Here is a 20293-nt window from a genome sequence, read left to right as displayed (position 1 = left end):
ACAGCCCTAAGTTGTCATGGGGTTGAAAAATCAGAATTATAATTTCGTAATTCAGTACATTTCAAAGGTATACTTACCACATTCTGATGCACATATCACATGTGAATTCACTCATCCTTACCAATGGAACAAACTTTTCTCAGTGGCATGCACTGTTAAAATAGCAGCTGTTTATCACTGCTAAAGCACATACTACTGAGGTAAAAAATGGTATTAAAAAAGTTCTTAGAAGATTAAACATTTGAAAACTGTTCAGGAAGTCTTGATACAGAGCCTTCAAAAAGTAAAATCTTTATTCCAGTGAATGTCAGAGAAAAAAAATAAAGAAATTCATTTTAGTAACTCTAATCCTCTGGCCCTTTTCCATAAGAGTTGATCTTCTGGAAAGCTGAACTCAGGCTTTGGAAATTTTTCCTCTCTAACAAGAGACTGAAATTAGTTTGAACCCAAGGGCAACTTCTTTAATACCTGTCCAACACACATTTGACCTTCTCTTCTATGAAAAGCTTGAGAGGTTTTCTCATCTGAAGAGAACGGGAAGTTTAAGCTGGATTTCATCTTTCAGCTGTCAAGGTTTATGAAAGAAACATGAAAATGAAAAGTGACTTGCCTCACAATTAACAAGAAATGAAACCGAAGCCCCAAATCAAAGCATCAGACAGCTACAATACTTAGCATTTATAGAGCTCTTCCCGCAGAATGAGCCAATGACATTTTTCAGGTCTGTGTGGAAATCGTTGCAGCATTTTAATGACATCTTTACAGAAGAATTTTAGACAGGTGATAGATTTTGTATTTTAAAGTTGCAGAAGAGTTGAGGTCAGCAAAATGATACTGCTTGATCTAATTTGAGAAAAACATTGCACTCAAAGCCTGCTGTACACACAGGTTGCACTGGCTTAGTGACAGCATTATTTCATACTGATTTTGTTAGACTTGCAACTTTTTTCACTGACATAACCCTACTCTGTTTAGATGGTACAGTACAGAGGAACAGCAATCTGATTATCTGCTATTAATGGTCCTGTGCAGCCTGCTGTAGGTGACCCTGCTTCAGCAGGAGGGTTGGACTAGATGACCCACAGAGGTCCCTTCCAACCCCTACTATTCTGTGATTCTGTAATTCATACCATTAGAAAACAGCTCAACGAAGGTCAGGTTTTCTGATACTCAAGACGAAGAACAATATATGTTAGTTTGTACAGAAAGCTTGCTTTTAGAACGTGTTTCCAGGTAGGATAGTGACATGTAAGAAAAAAACTCCAAACACCTCTGGATCTGCATCAGAAAATGGCTGTCTAGGGAAAACAAGTTATCGCAAAACAATTTCCCATGCTGTTTGGAAACAGGAGGCATTTTTAATTGTCTCATTTCATCAAACATTAGAATGGATTTTAAACTTCTAGCAGAACCACCCTAGTTTTGGGAAGTGGAAGCAATGTACTATAGCTTTCCTATGAAAGTTTGCAACATGATCATGAAACAAAGTGTGTATGTGAACGACTAAGATGCATTCATTAAAAAGCAAATCCTAGCAGCAAGAGACACTGCCACAAAGACTTGACAAGACATGGTTAAGTATTGAGCTGAAAGCAGCAAATAACACAATGAAATGTTACTTCTGGTTTAGATGTAATAATATGCTAAAATTCCAAGCATAACCACTGTAACATTTCAATTTTAAAGCACAGACAAATTTACTGTTGAATGTATGCTCCCAGACTTAACTGCAAATGCTAACCACTATGGCTCTGGAAAATGCAGTGGATTAAAATGGGCCATCCTCTCTGGACTTCTGTTAAATTAAGAGTTACCATATAGTTATTCTTTGTTTCCAACCATCTTATCTCTCTGAAATTGATTTTTTTTTTTTTTTTGGTCAAGTAAAATGAATCATCATTTGCGGGGGAGGGGGAGAGGCAGCGGGACAGAGTCATTCATATAAATAAGTTCAATGTGTAGTCACTACATCACAGATCACAGGCAAAGACAACATTTTTAGTAACTAAAAAGTCCAGAATGTCAGGAGATCTGAATCTCACTGACCTGCGAGTCAAACAAATCACTCCATCATTATTCCACCTTTAAAAAAAGCAACAAAAAACCCCACCCAAAATCCCCAAAACAACAAAAACTGCTAGCATTTCCAAGTGACTATTTCAGAAAATCTGTGTCTTTTAAAATGTAACCTTCATTCAACAGTGAGTTTCAGTTAGAAAGTCATATACCCCTTAAGAGTGAAAAGAGTGGGTTTGGTTTCTCAGCTTAAGCAATGATTTATTTTGTGTACAGTTGTGTTTATACATACACACACACTGCTTATACAGGTAGACACACACGCTTACTTCATATGTTTGATGATAAAAGTGAAGGCACTGGCTATTAGGCATCAATACACAAGACGCATGTATTTGGCCATTCTTTGTGGCAGCCCTTCTAAAATTAACTGCTAATAGTATCCAGACAAATTTCTCTATGCCTTTGCAGTATTTCCAGAAAGAAGCTGCAGGCCACCAACTTCAGCCTGCTTCCTCTCCAGCCACTCACAGGGCAACACAGTGTTTCAAGGCCTAAAAAGCAAGGCAAGAAAGAAACCATGCTCTAGAAGCACTCACCTAGCTCACCCGCTGCATTTCGACCACCAACTGCATACAAATGTCCTTTGAGGGCACTTAGGTGGAAGAAGGTGCGCTTCTCATTTAAAGATGCGACTTGCATCCACTTGTTGTAGCGAGGATCAAACCTAAAGACCGTGTCAACTGCTGTCTTTCCTTTCGTGTCGTAATTGCTCTGGCCCCCGACTACGTAAAGAAAGTTTCCGATCACAGCGATGCCGTGCTGGTACCTTGGTGCATCCATGGGAGCTAAGGATTTCCACTCGTGGGCCTTTTCGTCATACATCCGTAACTCCTTGCTGACAACGAGCTGCTGCCTCAGCACTCCCCCCAACGTCACCAAGTGCGTACTGTCCGACCGAATGGCAGTTCTCTCCGACTGCATGACCGGTTGCATGTATGGCATCATTTGGTAATTGCTGGCTTCCAAAAGCAAGTTTACACAGGTGTTGTCAGTTCTCATGAAGTCCACTGTTTGAACATAGTTAATAAGATCCTGGGGTGTCATCAGCGGAAACCTGATGTTCTTCATTAGCTTTGCAGCATACTCCATCCGAGGCTCCTCATACCGCAGCCAGCGGCAAGCCGCCTTGAAGAGTTCAAGTTCAGTGCAGTGCTTAAGGCTGTTACTTGAAAGCACAAAGGCAAGACGTTCAAAGGGGAGTTTCACAAATTCACCAGTACTTAATAATGCAGGAAAGTTCTTCAGGATGAAATTATTAACATATTTATCCACTTCTGTGAGATTGTATGTGTTGGCAATTCGCCCAACCTCAACACAGTTTTCCAACGAAACCTATTAAGTAAACAGAAAGAGGAATCAAAACACTTTCTTAATCTGGTGCCTAAATGATAATGTAGAATTTAATGAACACTACTGAATCAGCAATATTTCATCATTTCGCAATGCTCAAGGTGATTTACACATGAGCGAATAAATATTCAATACAACGTACGCATTCATGACTGCAAGGGGAGACCCAAAGTATTCCTTATTTTGAAGTAAGAGACAAGTAACAAGCAGATGGCATATATTAATCATGTTAAATATATTACACAATGATGATACACCGCAATTATACAGCACTTCATCTTTGAAAAGCTCTGCAGAAATCTTGTTAGGAAAAAAATGTGGAAAATACAGTTAACGGAAAGGCGACCAGCCCAAGGTTACAGAGAATAAGGCAAAAGTAGGTCTTGTCATCAGACATATTCTAACATTATCAAAATTGTACTGTCATAATGCAACCAAACAGAATGGCACAGCTACCTCTCCAATGCCACGTACTTCAGGCAACTTATTTACAGTGTTAAATCCCATGACTACATTCCTTAGAAACAAACAAAATTGGATCTTTAGTAAATCAAGGTAGTGCTCTTATGGAATATACTCAAAATTAAATACATGTCATTGTCAAAATAAGACAAAGTTCGTGATTTTTTTTTTTTTTTGGTAAAAATAATGAACCTAGGAGGTTTTCCCCTAGAAATACCCAGCATATGAAATGTTTTCTCAGTATGGATCATACTCTAAATTCATTCAGCACTTGAGTGACCATATCTTGGTAACCGCATCTTTCATATTGCCACTACATCTTCCTTTCTTTGGCTCCCAAATTTCTGAGGTCACTTGGGATCCAAGGCAGACGGAGGAAGAAAGATGGGAGGGACAGGACATAACTTAAAGCAGGTCTCCAGTGAACCTGGCCAATTCATCTCAGCATGCTCATACATATGCAAAGAAAGTCAATTTTCAGACCGTTCTTGCTAATTGCAGCTTTTTTGCATTCGATTCTTATTCTAACCCAAGCTTCATTTACACATGCTTTCTAGTCTCTGTGCATGTCTGTCCTACTCAATGTTGGCAACTGCCACAACTTTGTGATTCTCATTATATCCGTAATGCCAAAAGAATTTAACCTTCCAAATCTCATGCTTATTTTTAAAAAGACTGTAAAGACTGAGGACTATGACCTGATTGCATTCTAAGAACTCAAAAACCTTCAAATGACCTCCTGGTCATGACAGAAATTACAAGATTTTAATATTGTGTAACTCAATCTGACCATTGTCCTTTAATACTAGACAATTCAAAAGTATAATGAGTATGAGGAGATATTTTTAATTCACTAGAAATTGATCTAACTTGTCCTAGAGTCAACATCTGTAGTCATCAAAAGTCTTCATTCACACATCCCGAAATGCCTCGATTCAGGCAAAGGTTCCAAACCTTATTCTTCATCCCCGAGAACACTGATCCTGTAATCAGGTCCTATCTATAAGAGGACTGTGTGGCAGACCGTCAGGAGTTCTATTACAAAATATCCGTGCAATATACACATGGAAATTATTTTTATATTAAAAGACAGATCACAATGTTTATAGCAAATTATAATTACATCAGCTAGCAATGACCTATAAAACATTCTTTGATGCTTAAGGAACATTTTCTTCTTTTGACTGTTTCTGAGAGTATCAAACTGATCTCTGTACATTGCCTTTTAGGATTTGTAATTTACATAAATTAATTGCATAATGGAAGTAACGGCATACCTTGAATTAGGTAAATGAAACAGGACAGTCTTACATCTAAAATTTCTTTCAAGCTGTATAATAAAAACAAAGCAATGGGAAAATCACCCCTTAAGCAGCTGACACAATATTGCATAAATCTTAACTCTTGTGATACAATTATTGTATTTAAAAACTACTTTGGAATACATTTACTGGCATTAAACTACAGAGATTTCTCCATATCAAGGTAAGGAGGCAGAAAGATATTACTGCATACAGAAAAGGCATGCCTGAAGTCAAAAGATCAAAGCAAAACAGTACAGACTACGTACCACTGGTATATGGTGTTCAGGTTACCATGAAGTATTTAGACCTATTGCAGAAGTCATGCCAGTTATCAAGCGCCCAGCATGCATCCAGTTGATCTATGATCATAACTATGTTACACTGTAAATCTATGCAATTGAATATATTCCTGGAATGCTCACATTTGAGAAATTTATTGACACATTACACACCGTTAATGAATGATGAACATGACATCAACAGTTTCCAGTCACCCTCAAATTCTCGGAAAATTTACCTTACACTGCCTTAATTAATCCACTAGAATTGTACTGCACTCAAGGATTTATTTCGTACTATGATGGCAAGTACTTCCCATTATGCTTATGAAATTGTGTACTTTGTTTGGCTTACTAACAAATTCCACCACTCACCTCAAATCAGGCTACCACTATAAATATATTCTTAAAGGTTACTTCCCTTGCCAAAAGTATTACTACCAGTTTTACTGTGCTCTATGATAACAATCAATGTACCAGGCTAAATTACATTGCAAAGATTTCACAGTCATGAAAATACATACTCTAGAGATTCTTCAGTCCCAAGGCAAAAAATAATCCTTCAACAGAATGAAATGCAATAGTTACTTCTACTTAAATATTCAACATAGGATGGCGTAAAAATACAATAATGTTATTTAAACACTTAAGTTACTCAAGTGTTGATTTTCAGAAAAACAGTTTGACTTATGCTACGGTACTTATGAGAGGTGTGGAAAGCGTTCTCTATGGAAGTCAGTCAACCAGGAGCTCATCAACAGAAGGAACTGCTACTTCTGGAAATCCCACTGAAGTGAACGGGAGGAATGGAAATATCAGACAAGAATATAAGACTGATTATACAGCGAATCCAGTAACTAGCAATGATACTCATGCAGAACCAGCTAAAAGCCATAGCTGGACAAGAACAGCTACACAACTTCGTAAGAAGTCAAGAATTTTAGATAAACACTATTTTACTTGGGATTTGATTACTGCGCAGAGCTGCTCATTCACATTTCTCATTGTAATTGCTCATTACAAAGCAGAAGTAAAATTTCCAGAATATACTAAAAAACTTTAAAAAAAAAATAAAGGCCAAGTACAGCACAATGTTATTACAGCCTGAGAAAACAAATGCAGAAGTCAGAGTACTTTCTCAAGAAAGCAGTCAATTTAAGTCTTTGAAATTTTGAAGCCATCACCCAGGCTCTGGTAAAAAACTTAACTGACTTTAAAATACTACAAAACTAGACACAGAGCAAAATGATTGCAAGTATAAGAACCCTGGAGAACAACACAGGAAACCTTACATGCACAGAAAATCAAATCCTCAAGCCCAGAACCACAACATATTTAGGTGTCTAACTTTGTTTCAACAACTGTTAGACACTGAAGTACTTAACATGGCATTTCAAAGGGTCTAAGTTTAAAAGAGCTTACTTGTCCCTCAAATCCTCAGTTTTCCTGTGGGTTCCCATTTACAGAAGCCCAGAAATAACAGCCCAGAAATTTGACCAGCTCGGGAAATGGAACTCATCGCAACCCCACGTTAGAAAAGGTGGATTTCTGGTGGCTGGCAGAACTGGCCCCGGCGTTAGACCCCACACTCCCACAAAACTGAGACCATCTTGCTTCATCCTCAGTTAACCAAGTTCTTGCAAGAAGACTGACTTCCAAATGTTCAGACCTCAGTATCTGACAATACAATGTTACAAAAATTTAAAGCACAGAAATACAGAAGGAATAAAATTTTCTTATGCAGCTATATGAAAGGTACAGCCAAGACATTAAATTTCAGTGTTTTGGAATGTTTTCTTTAATTACAGCAAAACATCCCTTTCCCCATTACACTGTGATTTTCCCCTGAGTGCTGTAATTTACTTGGAAAGGTTTCTCATCTTTCTCCATTTTGTACACTGCTGCTACTTTTGCAAAAACATTATTATGTGTTCTCTAGCACTCACTACTCTGAAAACATTTCCATACATTTTTATTAATTTTAATTGTATTATGGCTCACTTAGATGTGAACCTGAGAGTAGTCCTAATCTACTGTATAGCTATAAATATTTAAAAACAATATTAAAAGTAAGACTGAAACCATCTTAGAAGTATTCCAGTGTTTCTGTGGGAGTCCCTTCAGCTGCAGAGCAAAGATTATCAGAGCAACAGGCTACTTGACAGGAAGAGTGTAAATGCAGAACAAATACAAGAACACTTACAAGTCAGCTACAACATACACCATACTTAGAAGCTCTCACTATTTTTTCACCCAAATTCAGCTGTTACCTTAAGCTTATGGTTTTCTTTGTAAATATTTCCAATACCCTCTTATGAAGTGACACAGTTACATTATGCTGTACATAAACTGACTTCTATAATCTCTTTAATTGCGGGCTCCCTAGCCAATTTAAAGACAATTAAGGATTTGTCTGGGAATGGTTGCATCAGCCCTCAGATGCTGCTCTCCACTAATTTCGGTAGAAATAAGCTCAAGACTCGCTCAGAGAGCTTATTTAAATTACAGAAATGCGACCTCAAGAATGGAGCGAAACGAGTGTCATCTCTGTAAAGCTAAAATATAATTAAAAAACCAAAACAACTACAAATTTGCTCACCAACTCCTGTTCCTATTCAAATTCCAACAAAACTTCATTCAAAAATTGTTCATACAAGGATGCTGAGAACATAACCAGGCTAACAGCACAAACTTAGTTTTGTACTTTCTCTACAGTTACACAATGAATGAAATGATGTCCCATTAGACATCAGTATAGAATATTTAAGAAAAGAAAATTGATTAAATTAAAGAGACTGAATAAAGTCTTCCTGATTCTGAACCATGTTTCCAAACGCGGTATCAAACAAGATGTTTCTCACTTGAATCAAAACAGTGACTAAGTCAACATCCTAAGCGAAGGAACCTTTCAAAAACAAGCATTTCAAATAATGAAAAAACCTCTTCCAAATAACACTATTTAAGATGAAAGAAGCTCTTTCCCTCAGAAAACAAAACAAACAGCTGCCCTACCCAAAAAGGGGAAAGGGCAACACCATGTCCCTGGGGATCACCTTCCATCAAAGGGAGGCCACTCCAAATCCCCGACTCCAAAGAATTCCAAGACCTTATTCCAAGTTGGCATTTACAGCAACGACAACCCTGGACAGGCAGACTGCATCACTTTGGACTGTAAAAAAAAACCTGAGCAACATAAAATAGATGGTGTAGGATTTAAGAGTATTAAGATTAATGAAACATTATCACAACATTCTCAGAGAACTGGCCAATTAGAAAATATGCCAAAATTGAAAGCAAAACAGCAGCACTTTTGAGCCTAAATGCCTCTAACACTTTCCTTACGAAACAGATTGCTGTTATTAGCAGCTTAGAGTCCTCTTGTTTGCATACATCCTGGTACAAGCTTTCATTAGGGAAGTCGCATTTCTGAGCCAGTACCCTAAGGAGCAATGGGAAAACCTGCTTCTTTATTTCTCATTACAGATGGTCAGAAAGCTGAATTCCAAATAATAATATAATTCCTGTAGAACACACCAGTTTCCCTGTTACAGTTAAGCTGGATTTCCAGTAAGGTATATAAGCAATCAACATGAACATCAGAAAGCCTCCAGGAAACATTAGAAAGAATGCCAGTGTGTCTCTAGGTGGAACTGCTTTGACAGCACAGCTCTTACAGCTCTCACTCTGCAACCTCAGCGAGTAGGTGCCTCCTTACTGCTGGCAGGAAAAGGAGTCACATGAATACAAGACATCAGGGCAAGAACTAGGAAAGATATTGAAGCATATGTTGGCATTGCTCATACACTGTGTTTAAGTTAGAAAACAGGTAACTGCACCCATATTCTGAGATTGCACTGTTTTAACTACAGAAATAAAGTGAACATAACTGAAGCATACAAAATGTGCGTAGTGAGTTGACTGCAATGCCAGAATGCATGTAGTCATGCAGTGAGACCCCGAAACCTCTGATACACGAGATTTAAGAAGTAAAGGATGTTCAAAAAATAACACCTCTGAAAACCAACCCAAGCTGATCAAATGTGTGCTATACTTAATAAACAACAAGATTAAACAGAGCAATATAAATCCAATGCTTTCAACAAGAGCTTGGAGCCAGATAAATGAAGGGAGTATTTTCATGTCGCATCTCTTTCCTTACGTGCCTCTTCTCACCCATGAGACAGAACCCAGGAAAAAGCTTACACAAGGAGAAGCCAGTTATCACTTAACAACCTCAATCTTTCACAGCTCTCTTGCTTTTTCAAATACAGAAGTTTGTTTTTAATACAGAGAAAACTGCAAAACAGTTTGACTAATAACTTGAAGGGAGCATAGCATTCTTCTCCAAAGCACAGACTAAAACCAAAACAGGACAAATTGTGAAAGAGGAAAGGAAGGAGGAGGAAAAAAGATTGTTATCAAAGTTCCCCTTCCCCCAAGAGCAGGTTAAGGACCTAAGATTTTAATCTCTCTAATAAATAAAAGTCAGCAGGACAACTCTAAACCATAAGTAGACTGTACTGCACTGGAACTACACTATACTGCTTCGCAGGGCAAACTTTTTATTTGTTCCAATTGCACAAAAGCAACCATGCTACAAGCTGCCTAGGTATTATTCTTTTAACTAACCATTATTGGTAGAAGGGGATTGCTACTTTGGTGGCTGTCCCCTGCTTACAAAAGCACTTATTTTAGCAATTGTGAAAAAGTATTTCCCAGTAGGCATTCAAAGCCATTTTTAGCTCGAGCAAAATACAGCAATCAACATAAAAGCCGGGAAACTACTTATCTCATATAACCAACATTTCTGTAATATCCCTATTAGAAATCCCTTTAGAGGATATATTATTCTAAAGGACTGTGACCGAGTTCACTGATAAAGAAAGAAGATGTAATGATCTCTGATGATCACTAAAATTGCGGGATTCATTCCTCAAAACAAAAAGGTTTCAAGAAAGTATATTAACAGACAGCAACAGCAGCTTGCTCTTCTATTATTTTTTTTCAGTTTAAGTCACCAAGTAGCTTTCTTATGGGAGGATATAGAGTGTGAGGGCATGAACTAAGAAATCCAGTATGGAATTCGGGAACTATGATTATCATCGTGGCTATCATCACTGGAATATGCGTAGGAATTAGAAGAATTTTAATGTGGTATAATATTTATATCAAGCTCACACTGTACATAGTACTCAGAAGAATAAAAGATTTTCAAGAAAACTACACAGCAAACTTGTCCTCTGTGAATCCAAATTACAAGTAGTGGCAAGTTGTACGCTTAATGGCCATTGTTCTTGCAAACAAAACCTACTGAGGCCTTATTCATTGTAAACGTGAAACAAGCAGTAAGTCTTACCCCAGAGATAAGAAACACTTTACAGAAGTCCAAAACAGGTAAAATCTGCAAAAAACTGGCAGCTTCCAGAGTGTCCTGAAGGTTGTCCATGTTAAGGGAAAGTTTTGCAGTATAAATAAAATCAATGATCTTCTTTAGACCTATTTTGTTCACACCATGAAGCTTAATGCACATTAAATCCTGTTCCTTCATTCCTCCTGAAAAAGATGTGTAGGTAAGTTTATACGATCATGTTGATTGGGTTGAAATAATTTCATAAACTTATACAAAACTAAAATTTAAAATTAAAATATAATATTAAAGTTTAGTTTAAAAACCTCTATGCAACACAGAGCTGTTTGCAGTTCTGGGCTGATTCACACACATAGTGAACATGAGTTTGAGTATCCAAACAACAGGAATTCGGAGTTAGCAGTATGACTTTAACAAAAACACCACCTGTGAACATAGCCTTGAAGTAATCACTTGCAGAAGCCATCATCGCTCTGTGAACAGGAAACACTTCGTCACCATCTCCTGGAACAAGTGTCACGTCGCAAAGCAGACCTTCCACTCGCAGTTGGTCAAAACCCTGCAAGAAGAGCACAATGCGAAGTGATCTGGGAGGACAGCAGGAATCTCTTTCGCTTCCCTTATGTAAATACTTATACGTACATATGCACTGTAGTTCCAAAAAGTCGCTATGAAATAATTTGTCATCTTGCAGCCATTATCTCTAATACATTCAATGATAATTATTCATAGAAAAACAAGCAGAATAATTATTATTTTCCAGATATGGCTGAAGAATGCAAAGTACACTGGGCCTTAGACAGTAGCTTTATTCCACTAAGTTATTTTCTGGAAGGAGTTTGTTTTGTAAGCTTGCACTCCAGCAATTGTTTTAGGCAGGGACTGATATCTTTTTTGGACCTACACTTTCTTGATGGACACACATTCTAGACATAGCACTGTTCCACACCAGTTTAAGTGCTTTGCAACCTAAGAGGCTACAAAATACTGGGGCCTGAAAGGAAAGCTGTCACCTGGTTTCATGATTATCAAATTTATTAGCAAAGTTCACACAGCAAAAACTTCAAATTAAGTTCACATCATGTATCTGATCTTTTCTGAATTACTTATAATGGCTAAATGTAATAAAAAAAGAGTGCCATTTACAACAGCATCCTAGAGTAAGATTTTCCTCTAAACGTATGTCTGGTTGGGGATACTGGAGGATGGGTGGAATACTCTGCTCCTTCACACACTGCAGAACAGAAGCTCAAATATAAGACAGTTTCCTTCAAACAGGCATGTCTGATGTTTTTCTAGTACTAACCAGAACATAAATATTGTCTTTATAGACTTAACACTTATAGAAGTCTTGGCATCAGACCGCATGGTTTAAAATTTAAGATATCTTACAGCAAGGCTGTATTTTTAAAACTGCAAAGGTAAGTAGAAATTAACATTCAAATTTGTCACACAGAAAAGAGCAGAGGGCAATTGAAAGTTCTTAGCTCCAATAAATCAGAAGCCAAACACAGGATTATATAAAACTAATGTATTTTGATGGCTCAAACAACTTGCCTGTAGTTCCTACAAACAAGGTTTTACAACTACTAGTTGTCCACTTGCTCAATTTTTTAAGAAAAAGATTTGAACGAGGAGGAAATCAGCTCTGAACACTTTGCCTAGTGTTCAAAGGAGGCAGAGCTATGCGCAGATACCCAAGCCTTAGAAACCAGTGTTGCTAGCTTCTCTGAATTAAAAAAAAGAAGTCAAATTTTTGTCCCAAAACTTAGGCCATCTATTTAGGCAGCAAATCAAATAAAATAAGTGGCAGTTGTCCAAGGAGTCATGCCATACAGAAGTCATCTGACAAAGACTGCATTGGAAATCAGTAAGAGCTGAGCAAGCTGTAAGCTTGACTCTGTACGGCACGTAAAAACTCCAACAGAAACAGGAAGATAAAATGACTTAACTTTCAAATTCTGAAAGCTTCAGAGAGGATAACATTTTTATCCGTGAGAGGAACACTCTAGCATGCGGTAGTGCCGTCCAGTCAGACCCAGCCCAGGGCATCCCACCAAACCCAGCAGGGCTCCGCCGCCTTCGGGACGTGGAGCTCTTCCCATCACATCCCTAGGGCAGCTCTCACACAGGAGATGGTACCAGGGTCTGCCTCGCTTCGTTACAGGATTATATTGAAGTGAGCTTCTTCGATACAGTTGTCACTTCACAGTTCAAATGACACTATCTCTTAGTAATTGAGAGTGGACAGGAATACAACCCAAGGAAAATGCTAGGGTGTTTTTCCAAGCTGTTGCTAAAAGCTGAACCTTTAACTCACAGGAAAAGCAGTTAAGAGCCATGCTTGCTTGTGGGCATTGTCAGCACAGCACACCAACACGCATTTTTTTGAGGCTTTTTAGGAATTACTAGTTTGATAAAGTCTATTGAGTGGAAGCGTTGTTTAAAGCAGGCAAAATTCTCAGGACAGATCAATATTGACAGAAGAACATTTCATTACCTGTAATACCACAGAACTGTGAGTATTGCTGGTGAAAAATTTTGTGGTCCCTGTCTTAGAAGACTGTAGATGGGCAGAGACGCCCATATCGCTGCTACCAAGAGAGACTTTCATATGAGGATCCTCCTCTTCCACCAGAGATCTAAGATTAGAACAAAGAAAGCTTAAGACCAAACTCATTTTCATTCAGTGTTCTTGTGTATCAAAACCAGTCTTCTGGGGTGAAATGTAACAGCATAGAGGCTACAGGTCAAAAGCCAGGAGGTGACAGAACCAGTCCTTACTGGTCCCCTTCAGCTAATCTGAGAAAGTGAAGCGTTAACAGTCTCTAAAACAGCATCACTTCAAAAACTTTAATTTCAGTTAACAAATGTTTCCTTTTCCTTCCATCCCCAGCTCCCCGATTAAGACACTTGCACACTATTTTATTTTTATGTGTTTCCAGGATGCTTGCAGGAGTTTCATCCCATTTTCAAAATCAAGTATCTTACCAGATTGCCAAGGAAAGCTAAAAGATTGAAACTCTTAGTATAAGAGTTTAGTGTAATATTAAAGTTCAATAATTTCACTCTTATGCCTTGCATTATCTTGCTCAACTATGAACATAATAATAGAAAATAGACATAGTTGAGTTCCAAGCCGTAACTTTAAGCTACCTTTAGAAACACACAATCAGAACTCCTTTAGGACATGATATCCAGTATCATAAATTTTAATTTAAGATTTGTTAGTGTGAAGTCAATACTTACGGTTTTGACTCCAAGCAATTACAATCCAAATCTAGATAGGAAGGGCTAATTTTAGGCAGAATTGTTAAAGAATTACTGCACTATTATTAGCCTTCCATTTTAATCTTGAGATGTAAATTAGGTTTACATAAAGAGATATGCATATGAGATTCTAACTACCTTAACCTGTAATTATTATAAAATGTAAATAAATTTCTTCTCCAGAAACATTAACAATAACTAATTCCTGTAATTTCTGTGATCTAATGTACTACCTATTAGCATGCACAGCGGTATAATGCAAGTATACACAATATTAATTAGCAAACATAAGCTGTGAATCCACAGATGAGGGCATCTTCATTAATAATAAAGACTCCATGCTTCAAAAGAAGACTCATAGCAGTTTGACATAATTGCTGCAAATCTCAAATACAAAAAGTTTTCCAAAGTTTTCCAAATTTTACACGTGCAGGTTAAAACACTGTCCTCCAAGCTAGTTTCAGAAATTACTTTAAGTAAGTGACAAGAATGGGCTTAAATTTCTCCTCACCCCCAAATTTTGGCTGTATGTAAGCACAAATTTGGAAAAATTTGAAAACTAATTCTCATGAATTTTTCTTCCACAAAGTTTTGTTTCTTTTTTAAAGAAATATTTACGCCCACCTTCTTTGGGTACATGGACCATGTAGAGCAGTTTCTGAAACTCACACATGACCCTGATCACACTGATGTGCTTGTTCAAACCCATGAGGACACAAGGTCAGCTATGAAAACAAATTCAAAACAAATTCATCATTCAATAGCGTACATGGGTTTGAAACAGTGAGATATTATGCACACAGACGTAACAACAGATTGTAGAAACAAAGCTACATGTAAATAGCTTTGTCTTCTAACAGAGCGACCCAGTACTCAGACATCCGAAAAAATTAATAAACGTGGACATAGTGCAGCATGGAAGACTTGTGTCACTTTTGAAACAGAATTCTCTCTATTTTACAAACCAAATCCACAGTGTAATTTAAATAAAATTTTACAGGGTGTACCTTAGAAAAGTGCTCTCCAAATTATCTTTGACATCCAACAAACGCATGCAACGATGTAACACAGCAGCAAAGCAGTTGCTAGGTCAGGACCCAAAATATTTCTGTTCGCTTTGTTGTAGGGTTTTTGGGGGTCGGGTTTTTCTGTGCGGTTTGTTTGGTTGTTTTAGTTTTAATACAATCACATCAAGGAAAGAGTCTAACATAATTTCAGAGGACACCCAGTCTCTAAATTTGTACATGTCTTTCTAGGAAGAAACATAAAATAATGTGGGGAGACTTGTAAGCGTGGGTGGGAAGGAACTACAGATTCAACTGGCATGAATCTGACTGTATTTGCTCTTGAAAGCTCTTCCTGAAATGTCAGATCAGATAGTAGCCATTATATGCAGGGGCTTTTAAAAAACTTTTTCTAAACTCAGAAGAAAACAGAAAATGTACACATCAGTTAAAATCACTAGGAAAAGAAACATACAAGTAAACCAACTTTCTTGGCTATTTAGAGTGGGTTTTTACCATGTTTGCCACTTACACCATGCTACTTTATTTCCTGACAGCCAGCATATTTTGTAAGTTTTACACATGAAGGCAAGGACCTAGACCATGAGTCCTGTATCCCAAAAATGGCAGTGGTAATGGAAGCACTTTTCTGAACAGGCTACACCACATACAACTTCACAAGCTTTGTCCTAAGAGGTCCTCTGTAGCCTGTGATGCCTTGTTAGGACTGCATAGCCAACAGCGAGGATACAATATATTTCAAAATACTTGCAGTATTTACAAGTACGCATTCGACATGCCAGGTGTAGCTACAAGCAGTTATTTCCCCTGCCTGATTTTCAACACATAATGGGCTGTTGTCTAATACCCATATCACACATACAAGCTCAGCAGCTCACAACCTGATGCACTTGATGCAGAAGAGATTTTCACTGTTTCTCTCCCACATTTGCTGTTACGTACATAAAGGAACTTGCTTATGTGGATTAGACATTAAAAGCTGCAAACTTCCACACTATAAAAATCCATCAGAATATAAACATTACAGTCCTAGTCTCAAACATTAACTTGGCTGCATCTGACTCTACAAGAACAAACTTATTTACAGATAACCAAATTATATTATCCCTGTACTGTTTTTTGCTTTATATCTAAATATGACAAATTTTTAAAATTGTGCTCATTTTTTTAAAATACATCACCTTTTACCTACAGCTATAACAGTGTAGGAAGGCCAAGTACCCTCTCCTATCATACAGAAAGTGGCATTCAGGAGCTGGTTTTGGCAGAAGTTAAATGCAAGTCAGCAATAAGACCTGGCGACAGCGCTGATCCCCTAAATCCCAGCCTTCTGACATTCACCAAGAGGAAAAGAGCACTCCTGGAGCGACCAGAAATTTTGAGTTTGTCCTTGGCTTTGTACCAGTTTCAACATTTATTTTCATGCAACAAGAGAAACCCATCTTTGTAAGACAAAGTGAAAACGCACCAGCTCTTAGGCACCGTGTTGATACCAATACACAGCGAAACAGCAAAACCCAAGCACTGTATCACATAACTGCCCTGCAATAAAATTTTAAACTATTCAGACCATAACTTCTGTCTGGGGGGGCTGTAAAGTGAATATTCAGAAATAACTGCCATTCACACCCAGAACAGATGGGTAACACGCTTTATATCCAACTGAATTCACAACAAAAACACAGTAAGTACATCTGCCTTCCTTGGACACTTCATTACATTCATTAACATAGGTCTGCTAAGCAATATAAATAATTAGTTACTAATGAATGTAAACATATCAGTGTTTTACTTTATTCTAAGTACAGTATATCACAATTAAGCATACCACCAAAGAAGAAAGCTAATTCATTTTCTAATTAATTTTATTCTGATCAATAGAAATCATTAAACAAGTGCAGCAGCAGCATTTTTAACCAGGGTTAAAAAACAAAAAGTTGGAGGAGACAGCTAAAACTACAGTAACATGTAGTGATAATTCACAGCAAGTTGCTCTAAATGTGGACATTAACAGCACTTCCAATGCACACAGTTGGTCTGGAGGGGGTTGAACATTACAGTGTTAAGAACAAGGCAACGGTGCAGCTTAACGCAAAATGAACACAAGCACTGCAACAGCAAGGCAGAGGAGCTGCCCAAGTCCTTCTGCAACCTCTGGGAAGCGGTGGCTGACAGTTCAGAGAAAGGCACCGCAGGTCAATTAGTTGCCATCACAGCATAAGCTGTCACTCAGAATATTCTTTTTAACCTTATGTTGATTATTTCAAGTACAGCATAGGGGTTTTTTCCTAGCTACTGTAACCAAACATGCCTTTCTCACATCTCCAAGTTAAACCTCCAAGTACTTCTACATGGTATTTTGTAGCGATGAAATATGAACTGTGCATTGTATTGATATTAATTACATATATTAATTTTCTAACTTCCTGTCAATTTTGAAGGGAGATAGCTTTCTTTTTTACGATTAAAAAAGACGCAGAAGCAAGTTTTCTGTCTGTAGATGATAGCCCACTAGATTCATTTATTTTCTCTCTAAAGATATTAATTTTAATCTTGTTCATCTCCTAAAAGGTACCTGCACACCCTCTTTGACAATCTGTGCAATTAGCAATTACTTTAGAACTGGAAAGAAGACCGTAAGCCAAATGCTGAGCTATGAAAAAGCAAAAAAATACTACAATAGTTTAAGAGTCTTGCCAAGCTAATGTGAAGCTACACTGACTTGTTTGGGTTTTGATTGTTTTGGAGTGGTCTTTGTTGTTTATTTGGGGTTATTGGGTTTTTTTTCATAGTACAAGCAGAAGAAAACAATAGCTAAGCACCACCCTAGTGGAGAAAACAGAGTTCAAACTGGAACAGTTCAGCAGTATTATTTAATATTTCATTGATTTGAAAGATACATGTTCAGTGGTTTTAAATATCATCAGGTATATAATTCCCTAAATCTTGTCACAACACAGGGCAAAATATGGTGGAGTAATAACAAGAGCAGTCAACTTCTGTTAACGAAAAGAAGATTAGAAATCATCTCAATGGGTGTTCATGAGTTTCTAGTTTTAAGTGCTAGCCCCTGCACACAGAGAAGTAGCACGAGTAAGTATCTAGACTGGCACAAACCTTTAAGGAGCTTAGTATTCCAGGAGAATACTAAATAAACAATTTGAAAACACACAGACTGACCAAAGTATTTACAGGACTTCTGTCCATTACTGATCCCAATACTGCATGCAATCTCTAGAGATTACTTGCAGTGAATTCTGGCAGCTGTGAACTGACTTTAAAGAAGAAACCAAAATACATATACAGCAGAAGAGCCACTAACCCTGTGACCTGTAGTCGGACCCAGAATCCAGACGTTACTCAAATCCTTGGCTGAAAGCTCTAATCTGACAAACACAGCTGCCCACATCTCTAGCATAATTGCGATTTGTACATTCCTTCAAAATGTGCTTTAAGTACTGGAACTTCCCAGCAAATACTGACATTATTTTTCAACTGTCTGGAGTTACAACATAACACAGAGGCAAATGGCTTTCTAGAGCACTTACCAAATATTAACCTGTTAAAACAGTTCAGAGGCATCCAGATGACCCAGGATAAGCAGCGATCTGTGGAAACTATGACAAGTTTTACCCTCAACTAGAATATTCAAATTACAGAGATGCCATTTTGTATAGAGCTCAGTGGCAGGAATGAAATAACACAATATTCTGGTATGATGTTTTCTTCAGAAGTAGTTGAACTCATTCTGATACAACAGAAACAAGGCAACTATGAATATTATTGAGGATTTGTTCATTTACATGAGTAAACCACAGATCTGTTTGAAATCGTCAGAGCAAAGTGCACAGTCTTTGAAAATAAAGTAAGTAGATCAGCCTACAGCTACAGAAATTTTAGAGTGCATGTTCTCTGATTTATTTAAAACCCACAGTCTTTACATAACTCAGTAAAAGCTTGCCAAAGCCATATTGGCCAGACAGTGAATTCTTAATTTGGTGAAGCTCAATAGCTTGTTTTTGAAAGGATTATAACCTCATTTTCTCTGTCAAATTACTGTTCAATGAACCATGACTGCAAGTGCTCTGGTCACTGGTAAACAGCATCTTCAGCAATCACTCCTGGCCTGTGCCAGTAGTCTGGTATTTATCAGCAAACAACCAGATTTCAATTTCTTATTAAGATATTCTTATTAAAAGACAAGTCTTTACTATTTTATCAGCTATCCAAAAAATCTGGTATTTTACAGGGCTATCCTATACATGCAGCTATGCATGCATTTTGTTAATGAACCTGTTAATGTACAGACCAGTGAAATACAATGAAGCTTTCATTTACTATTACATACAGAGTAATTCTTTACTTTGTATGAATAATCTGCCAAAAAGTATTTTAGTGTGGTTAGTCTGCCAAAAAATAATTTAAGTATTGACTATCTTACTGTCTTCCCATTATGAACAGATGTTCAGCTTCATGAGTAATGAATTTAGGAATTCCCCAACAAATTACATGGCCACCTAGGAGCTCAATAAGCATAACTGATATGGCAGCATTGTATAAAAGAAAATCTCATAATGCTTCTATTAAGAAATTCAAACATTAATATAATGGAGATGAACAAATTACACAATCGTGGTATTTCACATTCCTTCCACTCCGTATCTCCTACTCGTACAATTTCAGGAAATCCTTTATTCTGGCAAAGTAGTTACTTTTACACTTGTCCTCCTCTAAAATAGCATCTCATGCTTTTATTACTATTGTTTAACAGGAGTTTCTAACTTAATTCCTTCATGGTATCAGTAACCCAGTAAAACTAGCCAGTTTTATAATTTGTTAATGGTTTCTTATTACAAAAAATACAGCAAAAGTTTCTACAGGAAACTCCAGTTTACATTTTAAAATAGCTACATGACTCCAGCTAGAAGCAAAAACAAAGACAAAAGGCCACCTCTGCTCCGACAGGTTGACAAGAGCAAGTCAGCTCCTCTCCTAACAGCCCAACCAACCTGTTCAGCCAACCTCAGCTCCTGCTCTGGGGCACGCAGGTACGGACACGGCCTGCTGTGGAAGCGCCGAGAGGAGGACGGATCGGGAACAGCGCTGGAAGGCAGGACCTAAACGGCACCGTGTGCCCCACCTTTGTGATACTCACAA

At 37.6% G+C, this 20293-nt stretch overlaps 1 protein-coding gene across 10 annotated transcripts in view; it reads right to left on the bottom strand.

Moving 5' to 3' along the window:
* KLHL13 (kelch like family member 13) overlaps window positions 1-20293 on the bottom strand; it is an 88860-nt gene that overhangs the window by 8661 nt on the left and 59906 nt on the right. For all 10 annotated transcript variants that reach the window (XM_075435457.1, XM_075435462.1, XM_075435461.1 and 7 more), the window contains 4 exons: window positions 13342-13483; window positions 11268-11400; window positions 10830-11026; window positions 2616-3411 (listed from right to left, as the gene is read on the bottom strand). In XM_075435457.1, the coding sequence (XP_075291572.1) occupies window positions 2616-3411; window positions 10830-11026; window positions 11268-11400; window positions 13342-13483 (1268 nt within the window). The remainder of the gene's footprint in view (window positions 1-2615; window positions 3412-10829; window positions 11027-11267; window positions 11401-13341; window positions 13484-20293) is intronic.

The sequence above is a fragment of the Opisthocomus hoazin genome, chromosome 14 (genome assembly GCF_030867145.1).
Source record: "Opisthocomus hoazin isolate bOpiHoa1 chromosome 14, bOpiHoa1.hap1, whole genome shotgun sequence".
NCBI lineage: Eukaryota > Metazoa > Chordata > Aves > Opisthocomiformes > Opisthocomidae > Opisthocomus > Opisthocomus hoazin.
Note: the sequence above shows the minus strand (reverse complement) of the source record. Positions and strands in the feature narration are given on the sequence as shown.